The sequence below is a fragment of the Gavialis gangeticus genome, unplaced genomic scaffold (genome assembly GCF_001723915.1).
Source record: "Gavialis gangeticus isolate Ggan-Ray unplaced genomic scaffold, GavGan_comp1, whole genome shotgun sequence".
Lineage (NCBI taxonomy): Eukaryota > Metazoa > Chordata > Crocodylia > Gavialidae > Gavialis > Gavialis gangeticus.
The window spans coordinates 11,053,082-11,063,760 of NW_017729013.1; the positions used below are offsets into that span (position 1 = coordinate 11,053,082).

Here is a 10,679-nt window from a genome sequence, read left to right on the forward strand (position 1 = left end):
CAGAATTAACTACAATCCTATCATGAATTGTATTGCCTACTTGACAACTGTGCTTCCCAACACTGCTACTTTCTCCAGTCTTCTGCTTTCTGTATTCCAGAGGGCAGAATAATCCACTTCTATTTTCTCATTTTGTTGACTCTCTTGCTCTTCTTGGCTGCATCTACATGTGATGCTAACTGCAGTCATTACTGCACAGTCATTTAGTACTTATTTATACAAGTATTAAATGACTGTGCAGTAACCGGAGTTACTGAGGAATGACATTTTCGTGACACTGACTGCGCAGTAGCTTGTGACTACTGCACAGTAGCATCGCATCACACTTCCTGCCACACAACATTTACTGTGCAGTAGTCATGGGCTACTGCACAGTCAGTGTCTCATGTAGGTGTGGTCCTTGTGAACGACACCAAAAATCTATTCTTGTAATGATAACACAGGTTTCTTCAAATCTTATCCCTTTGTTTTTCTCTGTATAAAGCTGTTTATGTTATGCCAGCATCTGGCCTGGAAAACCAATACTTGGGAGTATTTCATGTGGAAGGGGGTGGGGTTGGCAGCATCATCAAAGATGGAGTGAGGGCTTCATTCAGCTTCCTTCCACACACAGCTGTGCAGCAGCAAGTGGAAAGTCCCACATGAAAAGCAAAACACATCCAGTTGATAGTCCTGGAGATAGACTTGCTCTGTGGTGATAGAAGCAAACCAAAGTAACATTAATGGTTGCAGTGTGGCTGAATGAAGAGTACGGTTTATTTGCTGTGTCACAACATTGGGCATAGGCCAACCAGGAATGACAAGCTCTTCTCAGAAGCTACTAAGTGCACAACAGCCAATTTCTTGGGACAACAAATGACAAAACAGGAATGGAAGTTACAAATTAATGGTGCCAAGGAAGGACATGAAGGGGAAGACCTCTAGCCCAGTGCCTACTGGCCTCTGAAGGCATCTGAAGAGCTACTGGATGCTGCCCAGTGAAACTGCACAGATATGCATGGACAAGGAAAAGGAAGAGTGCTCCACAGTTGCCCAGGTTCCCTCTGGCCAGCATCTTCTTCCTGTTCTAGTGGATTGACAGCTTAGCCAAGGCCAAGGAGGAGGCTGATCAGAAGGTTCTGGGATTTTGTGGGGTACAAGGTGGGGTTTGTATAAATGGACAGGTGTTGGGAAAATTGCAACCAGAACCTCAGCTAAAGGTTCTTGAGGGTGGTTGAAGAGGGGCTTGTAGCTTGACACACTCCAGATATGCAAGCACCAGAGTCTCTATCTTCCTGCAGTAGACACAGGTGTTGGAGTCTGTAAACCAGTAGCATCTGACATGCTACTGCTATAAACCTGTGCTGAGGGCTCCATGCAGAGACCACCAGCCATTATGTAAGCAGTAGTAAGGTATTGTTCTGAAGTGGAAGATGTCACCCAACCTGCTCAGATGGAGTGGCAGGGAGTGCCAGAGGGCGGGCAAGTCAGGAGTCCTGCAACAAGGGTTGCAGGATATGGGCATAGGGGGACTATTGTCTTGCAGGACCCATTTGGTGGATGTAGACAAGGGTTGTTGGTGACAGGGTGACCTTGACCTCCCAAAGTAAGTGGTAAGTAAGAGTACAGGAGCTAGGGTCTATGCAAGTTTTAATGTAGGGTTCAACTTTGTTTAAGTAGATGCAGTAATGGGAGGTGAAGTTTGGTACAGGGCTATAGCACTGAGCTCTTCTTCTGCTGCTGCTTGACAGGAATGTAGTCCCACATGAGAAACAAATCAAGGACCCTTCTTTTTCCTTCTCAGTGCTGCTTCAGGAGAGTAATTTGCTTTGTGACTTGTATCTCTTGTTTCATATTATTTGTTTTAAGCAGGAGTATATGCAAGGATTTGCTCTCGCCTTCCAGAGGTAGGTAACAAAGATGCTTTCCCAGTGTGCATAAGCTATTATGGATCCAAGTCTTATTTCTCTGAATATTCTAGATCAGCTGCCTGACACTGAACAAAAAAAAATCCAAGCAGCAAAAAAAGAGATTTATGAGGGGCCGCATGTTGACATGCCCTGCACTGGTCAAGATTTGTTTACTTTGGGATTGTTTGACAAGAAAATTAGAGGCTGTAAAATCTTGAGACACTGCCCTGGATTTTATTTACTTGAGAGAGAACTGATGAGGTGACTTGGAGTGTTTCTCTAAATACCAAGTACCCAGAGCAGAGCACAATGAGGATGTGTGAATATCCCCTCTCTCTGGCTTTCAGAGGATGACTATTCTCTTTTATATCACAGACCTCAATGGTTAGGGCAGCTGTTCAGGTTTAGAGAGCAATTCTCGCCTAACTGCAAACCATAGATAGGTCCCTAACATTCCCATCACCTGTTTGTAAGCCATGAGGGATGAGGTCAACTTCACTATACTCAGAAATGGAGGGGCTGATGGCTATTAGAAGTACTATATTGCAGTACTTTTTAATATGGTTACCTACAACAAGCATTACTCAATGCATTCATCATGTATATAAGCTCCAGGGTCAAAGCTCTGCTGTAGTATACACAAAGGCCTTTCAACAAATGATTTTTTTCTTGGCTTTTTCCGAGTGTCAGTGTGGTTATTTCAGAACGTTCCAAATAAGCTCCGTAGCACTGAGACTGGGCCACCATTTACAGAATGGAACTGGCAGCTGTGGCCTAATGTATCATAGGGCTGAGACGGGGGACCTGGATTTGATTCCCAAATTTGCTGCTGACTTATTGTGTGACCTTGAGCTGAGTTACTTCTCTCATCTGGACGGATGCCTACAGCCTCTATTAAAATGCTCAGACTCAAGAAAAATGCTGTGTAAGTGTAAAAATTAAGGAGGTTGCAAGATGGGTAGTATAAATCCTGAAGAAACTCGGCGATTTCAGGGGAATTATTTCTAATTCAGATGAATAACTAAGAGTCAAATTTGACGCACTATGAACTTTAAACTCATGGTGTAAATATTTCAGGTTGGCTTAGAGTAATGCTACCTTTGAAATTGTGTTTAAATGGCATCTGGCTACAGCCCTGAAGGCCAGCAGTAGAAAATCCCAAGAGAACTTTCCTTTTGCAGGATGGTGCACATCTGGTCTAATTTGTCAACCTCATCTGGAATGAGCAGGACTCTGGATCCTTGCTGTTTCTGTGGATGATTGTATACTTTCTCTTTTCCTAGGGTCAGTAATGGCATAGTAAGAAGAGACTAACTGTAACAGGGACATGCAAATCTGTCCTTCTTCAAGGCTCTTCCGTGTGTTTAGTATCACTCCCATACTGTTTTAGCCTGTGATGCATAGTATCCCTGGCACGATCCTTTTAGCACCTCTGGATAATGAATTTATCTTCTTAATCCTCCTATGAGGTATGAAGGCACTGTTCCCACTTTACACATGGGATACTGAGGGTAAATTCATTATAGGACAGTAGAGCTGGAACAGACGTTACAAATTTATCTAGTCCCAGGGGTGGGATACTAAATGGACTTGTGCTCAAGTCACAATGGCTCTGTGAAAGGAAAAGCTTGGCTCTCTTGGGTCCCAGTCAAGTGCCTTAACCACAAGGTCACTTTCTTCCTTCACTTGCAAGCACTGTTCTCTGGGAACCAGGGGTGGCATTCTTCAATCTACAGTCCAAAAAACTCTTCAACGAAAAGAAACCTTCTAGGAGATGCCCTATTTCCTAGTGTTAGAGAATAACAAGGCAGACTTCAGAATCTAATGTCTCATCCAGCATGAGCCTGCCATCTTCAGTTCAGGGATAAATTCCCATGTTTGCACAAGATTGTCCAGTCTTATTAGGGAAATTGGAAATGAGGTTCCCTGTAATAGCTTTAGTTTACAGATTGTCCCTCTAAATTCCTCATTAATAATGCCTTTTGTCAGTGTATATCAAACTGCCAGGGGGATTTTTGAGTTTGGCTCTTCCACCAACTGGCTTGATGTCCTATCCTGCTCTAATTAAACTGCTAGTGGGGAGTGGTCAAGGCTGTGGGGGTGGTGGGGGGAGCTCTCTTTGATCAGCTGTTCCTTTTTCAGTCAACAGGGTGGGAAGGAGAAGGGTGGGATCTTGGGAATAGTTTTAGCCTCTGAATGAAGCTCTAATACCCAGATGGCATTCAAATAAAGGTCCTAATTCTCCTGAAAAGAGTGGTGGGAAAACTGATGTGCCTATCATAGTACCCACGATTTTAAGTTTATTTTTTTCCTCCAAGATGAGTTCTCATGACAGGGCACTTACGCACTTAAGCCTTGTCTTCTTTAGCACCTATATTGTTATTACTGAGAGAACATCAGCTCCACTGCTGATGCATTATTGTAACAGAGATGCTAATAATTTTAGAATAAAACAGTCTAAGCAGAGAAGGCCTAGATCCTGTTGCTAAACATATAGTGTGTGGCAAGATTTCACTGTACCTCAGTTGTTCTTTTTATCCCAATATGGATGTTTTTCACCTTCCTTATTATTGACAGAAGAGTCTGCTATGGTGAAGGCCAACTGCAGCACACAGCTGCTGATTCCAGTTAACATCTTGCTTTTGGCAAATGTATATTGTTTTACGTTAAGAGTCTGTGAGCTGCACTTCCCTCAGAAGTATGACACAAGGGTCCCTATTTCAACAGGTAGGGTTACCCACCAGCATGTTTAAATATGAATTCAAGGCCTGGATAGCTCAGGGGATTAATCATAGAGAATATTTTACCTCTAAAGCATAACCTAATTTGGCAATTTTCTGGAAGTTCTTACACTACTTAACCATCAGGTATGTGAAACAAGTTCTGATCTCTCCCCTTCATAGCAGGGCAAGTGTTTACATTATAACTTTATTGGAATTTAGGTAATATTTTGATACTTTTCTAATAAAATGTGTAATAAAAATGACAGATACTTGCATAACTTCTTGCTTTCCCGAATAACATACAACACTGCTATCCTGTTACTTTATAGGATGAGTACACCACCAACCCAAACTTTTGTGAGGTCAGAAATAGTTTTTCCTATTTGCCATGTGCCTAAAAGCAAGCAAGCTATTAGCTTTCTGGAGGCTGATGTTGAAGTAGGTTACACACTTCAAAGACGTTACTTTAGCCCCCTTTTCACCTTTGGCAGGGACACCATACAACACTGTTCCCCTGTTACCTGGGTAGTAAAATGACTTGCCTGACCCCTAAAACATCTGTTTCAATCTGTCTGCTTTGAAACCAGTCCCAGCAGAAAAATTGGATCAACCCTACTTCTGGTGCTGTTGGTTGCTTAAGGAATTGTTAAAGGAATGCTGTTCACAGTTCCTTGGTTTAAGGGACTTTTGTTGTCTTCTGCCTTGCCAGGCTAGTGGCTTTCACTAACACGGAAAAGCTGTATTAAAGACAACTTCACCTCAGCAATTTGAGTGAGCTGCAAATTGTCCCATCATGGTCTGGAAATGTAACGTTTATAATAAAGTGCCTCTGGTGGGAGCAAGTGCCCTTCACAGGTGCTAAGAGGGAAAAAAAATGCCTGTCTGAAATGGTCCATCTGGTGTTTGTTTTCTTCTCTAATGGGGACTGTGTTTGATGAAGCAGTTCCATTATTAAAGGAATGGACTGTCAGCACTTGGACACTTTTTAGTAATAAAGCCAGTGAAATGGGATGTGTGGAAGTAATCAAAATGCAAGATTCTTTTGTTTTTTTCTTTGTTTTGAGAGTGGGGGTGGATAAAAGAAGCTGCCTGCTCAAATCCAGAGGGGCTGCAGGGGTGTGGAGAATGAGCAGATCCTCAACAATGGATGACAGCAAGATGGTTGCGACATGATGGGTAAAAGGAAAAAACTTAAAAATATAGTTTGCCCAAAATGTTAAAATGCAGTTGGTTCAATGAGTCACATGAGTTCTTCTCTAAGTCTACCCAGCACTGTTTGCCTGTTTTAGGCTTTTGTGATGAAAGGTTCTTTTCTTCGGCCCCTCACCCCTTTTTGAAAGCCCCCTTTTAGTTTAGCAGGAAGTCAGACCTCTCATTTGATAGAGTGTGTGACTCAGCCTTTCTTTCACCTGACCTGAGATTTCACGTGCCATAAAGTTCAGCAACAGCTCTTTAAGGACCTGCGTGTGCTGCTTCTGGAGTGGGGCAGAGGGGCCCAAGAAGCTCTTGGGAAAGGAAATGAGGGAAGAAAAGGGGAAGAGCATATATCTCTTGCAATAATTTGGTATAAATGGACAAAAATGAAATGGCAACATTTCTATCGCTGACTTTGGTTGAAGTTTGCATGTAAGTTTTGTTCCAAAAAACCACCAGATTTCAATTTTGGTTGCTATTTATCCTCTGAGCCAGACTGTTGGTCAGCCATCCTCTAGTTCCCTAAGGCATTTTCATCTTGAGTTTGTGATTTTGCCCCAGGGGGACTAGATTCTGTAAGATTGTCTGAGACCACTTCATAACTGCAAATCTCTAAGCTTCAATACCATGGGCAAGCTGATTTCATATTACTGGGTTTAAGAAATTAAACCTCCCCCTTACCTCCCATTTACTCCTATCCAGTTAGTTAGTAAGATCCTTTATCTCTGAAGCCATGTGGTACTTGATTGAAAAAGGGGCCTATGTTCAGAAGTCTAGTCCACTCCCCTGCATGGAGGCAGAATAAATATACCTACACCATGTCCAATAGATGTTTCTCAGTCTAAACTGTTTTCTCATAAACCTCCAATGACATCAATTCTTTTTGTTTCTTCAATAGACATGGGTGTGGGGGGGTGGGGCGCGTACTTCGCTGTACCCACCTCCTCCCGTCTTCAAACGGGCTTCCTGTCACTTAGAGTCAATCACCGGAGGTCTGTACGCGTCCGGTCTTCCTGCCACGACTTTGATGGTATTCTGGTTCAGTGATATTAATCCGAATGCATCAGTCCAAAAGTGAGACTCCTGGACTATCAGGGTCCCGTGTCGATGAGGGCTCTGCCACCCCTACACCCTCGCCCGTACCACCGGCTAGGTTGCTGATCAGGGTAACTGCCCCGTCAGTATGTCGTTCAATGTCCACAAAAAAACAAGTCCGGTCAACACAAACGTCACAGCCAGGGATTCTCTAGAGCAAGGGGCTGCCTTGCCCCTTTCGGCCCCCTGGTTATTACCCTAACTGCTGTGTGTCTCGGCACTCTTCTCTACAGCCCTCTCTCTGGGCTCTTCAGCCCTCTCTAGGGCTTCCAAAAGCCTCTTAGTCCTCCAAAGGACCGGCCAGCCTCTTCCTCTCCATAAAGTGCCCCTATACTACAGTATATACAGCTCCCGGCTCCTGCCGGGTCCAGCCGTGCCCTGCAGCGTTCAAACGTCCGGGGCTTGGCTGGGGCCCGTCGACCTGGCTCCCCAGCCCTGTTGGGGCTTACCCTTACCCCACCAGGTTTGGCAGCGTCTCCAGGAGTTACCCCTCCGCCTGCAGGTGCTTCCTTGGCTCCCGGCTCACTTCCGGTTCCACCTCCCCTGCTCCTGGCGTCGGCGTCTCCCTTATGTTGGCCCCCGCCGTCTGGGCCACACCTCCTTCCTTGCACCTGCAAAAGGTGAGTTGTTGCCCCGTGCTCCGGGCTTGAGTGAGGGAGCTTAGCGCGATTGCGCCGGGGTGGGAAGCCTCAGAGCCGGCACGCCTCTTCACTCCCTCACAATGGGGAACAATTGATCATCTGTTTGTAACAGCCCTTTGCATCTTTGAAGACTTACCATGTCTCCCCTTCATTATCTTTTTACTTATAGACTCCACCAACCCACTTCCTTCAATCTTTCCTCATATTCCCTTTCTCTCCAGTTTGTCCATGTTTGTTTTAAAATGTGGTGCCCCAAATGGGACTCAGACCTCAAGCCGGGACTTCCACAAGACCAAACAGAATGTCTTGCCCCAGGTTTACAGCACTATACTACTTCCTGTAGGATTATTTGCCTTTTTCATTTTATGAAGGTCACACAGGACAGTATCATGCGCCTTACTAAATTCAAGTGATATTGCATCTATTGCCTTTACCTTTATCCACAAAGCCAATTATCCTGTCCAAGTAGAAAATTAGATTGGTTTGACAGTGTTGTTCTTGATAACTTCATATTGGTGGTTTTATTCTTTAGGTGCTTGTAAATCAATTGTTTAAATTTGTCTTCATATATGTATGAATTTCAAAGTTAAGCTGTAGTTTCCAAAGTCCTAATAATTCCTCTCTCTTGATTATAGATGGTATAGTGTCCTTCTGTGACCCTCTGGGACCTCCCCTGTCCTCCATGAGTTAGTAAAGATAATTACTAAACGTTCAGATATTGCTTTGGCTACTTCCTTAAGTGCTGTAGGATGAATTTCATTAGGCCCAGCTGATTTGATCATATCTAAATTATCTAATTATTCTTTAATCTACTCTTCTTCCTATTCTGGCTGCATTCTTCTTTGTTATCATTTTCTAAGTATCTGTTCACAATTAACCTTTTTTGTGAAGACTGAAGGATTAACACTTCAGCCTTTTCTGTATCATCCATTTCTGTCCTTCCACATTAACTACATTCCTTCTGTCATCATCTTGCTTATAGAATATTTCTGTTACCTTTTCATGCCCCTTGGTAGTTATAACTAATTCTATGTCTTTGCCTTTCTGATTTTATTCCCACATGCCTATACTGTTCCTTCATGAACATCCTTTGTCATGCATCCTCTGTTCCACTTCTGTAAAACTTCAGTTTTTCAGCTCCTTAAAGAGCTCCTGCTGAAGCCATTATGGACTCCTACTATGTTTCCTATTTTTCCTTTGCATTGGGATGGTTTTGTCATTAAAAGCGCAATGTAAGTTCTTTCAGTATCTGCACTCCTTTTCCTTCTATATTATCTTCACAAGAGACCCTTCCTACCAGTTCCCTGAATTGTCTGAAACCTGCTTTTCGAAAGTGCATTGTTCTTATTCTCCTCTTCAACTCTTCCATTTCTTAGACTAGCGGACTCTGTCATTCTGTAATCACTTTCACCCAAATTACCTTCCACCTTTATATTCTCTGCCAGTTTCTTCCTACTAGTAAAGAATAAATCTAAAATAGCAGCTCTCAGAGTAGCTTTCTCTACCTTTTGAAACAAAAGTTGCCCTTAAAACATTTAAAGAACTTCAACTGTGTCCTGCTGTAATGGGTAATTAAACCCCCATTATTGTCATTTTTAACTTTTTGGATGCTTCTATGCATTGCTCTGAGAAGTGCTTTCCTCCTCCTATCGCATAGTTCATAATAGACACTGTCATAATATTTGCCTGTTTTTTTCTTTGAATCCTTACCCAAAGAAATTCAGCCAGCCTGTCTTTAATCTCTTCTTGAATTTTGCGGCCAGTAGATACATTCATGACCATAGCATCTTCACCTCCTCTTTCCCCCTGCCTCCATGTTGTTGTTTCTTATACTATTATTGCAGTCCTGTGTTTTTTGTCCCACCAAATCTCTATGGTGATACTTTGGGTGTGTACTGGTGCTTTTAATTCCTGTTTGTTCCCAATTATTAGGGAGTAGCAGTCTTTGTTATTGCCCAGTATTCTCCCTTTGGGTCTCTTATGCTTTTCATTTTCTGATTCATCTTTCCCAATTTCTGACTCTTTGGTCACTGTTTTATTGACCCACTTGGGGGCTTTTATTCACTGCCCCCCTTTAAATCTCGCTTGGTGAATTGTCTTGAAATATCTTTTCCCTCCCCACTATCAGCAAGTTAAGACCATGGTGAAGACTGCCAAGGTCAAGACTCTGTCTGAGCAGGGCACCCAGCTGTATTGGCAGAGGATGAACTAGCAGGATGATTGTGATGTGCTGTTTTCCAACTACTGTGAGTTTCTTCCTGTGGAGTATTTGAAGCAGTACAAAAGTAACCAGCCTGTCTCTCTAGTGTGCTCCTAGGGCACATAGAAGTCCCACTCCATGGACTATAGTCTGAGTGACTCTCTCCCTCTCTGATTCATTTCCCTCTTAATTCTAACATCATTTATACTGCTATGACTTGAGAGCCCTGTGTGATTTTACTTACTAGTAGCCAATTTGGAGGGTAGTCTAGCCCAGTCAGTAATCTGACTTAGAAACTGGGCAAAGCTTAAAACAGGAGGTGAGGTTAGAGCCACTGCCTAACATCACCTGCTGGGAATACCTAGTCAGTCACACACAGTCCTGTCCACTCTGGCTGTGTTCCCTAGGTGAACTGACAACAGCATTATGAATAGGCCTAGCTGATAACTTTCAATAGCATTACATCATTGGTAGAAATAACAGCTTAATATTGAGAGTGCCTTGAGGAAGGAGTAGTAGAAGCTGAAATAATATTAGACATTTGGGATCAGATTATGCTTGGCAGCAAAAATGTACTAAATGTCTCTCCCACTGTGTCATGAATACTTGGTGGTTTATTAGAGGTACTCAGAGTTATAATCTTGCTGGGCCACCCTGCCAGCATCTTGACTCTACCTTCCCCCCATGCCCTCCCACACAAGTATAATGGGTCAGAGTTCTGACTGCTCCAGGATCTCCGGTTAAAAACACATTTTTCTAAGGATTATTGCTTCCAGGCTACAAAACTATTTTTGAAACATTAACAACCAAGAGGAGGAGCTGGACAGGGAATTTTCAGGTCAGCTTGCAGAGGCACTAAAATCAAGGGATGTAGTGGTCATGGGCGATTTTAATTACCCAGACATCTGCTGGGAGGAGCAGTCAGCCGGGACGGACC

The 10,679-nt window shown here is 43.3% G+C and overlaps 1 protein-coding gene across 1 annotated transcript in view; it reads right to left on the minus strand.

Moving 5' to 3' along the window:
* The window catches only part of LOC109293427 (zinc finger protein 135-like), a 16,354-nt gene extending 7,036 nt beyond the window's left edge, over positions 1 to 9,318 (minus strand). Inside the window, exon 1 of the mRNA XM_019511330.1 lies at positions 9,253 to 9,318. Coding sequence (XP_019366875.1) covers positions 9,253 to 9,318 — 66 coding nt within the window. The remainder of the gene's footprint in view (positions 1 to 9,252) is intronic.
* Between the last annotated feature and the right edge of the window lie 1,361 nt (positions 9,319 to 10,679).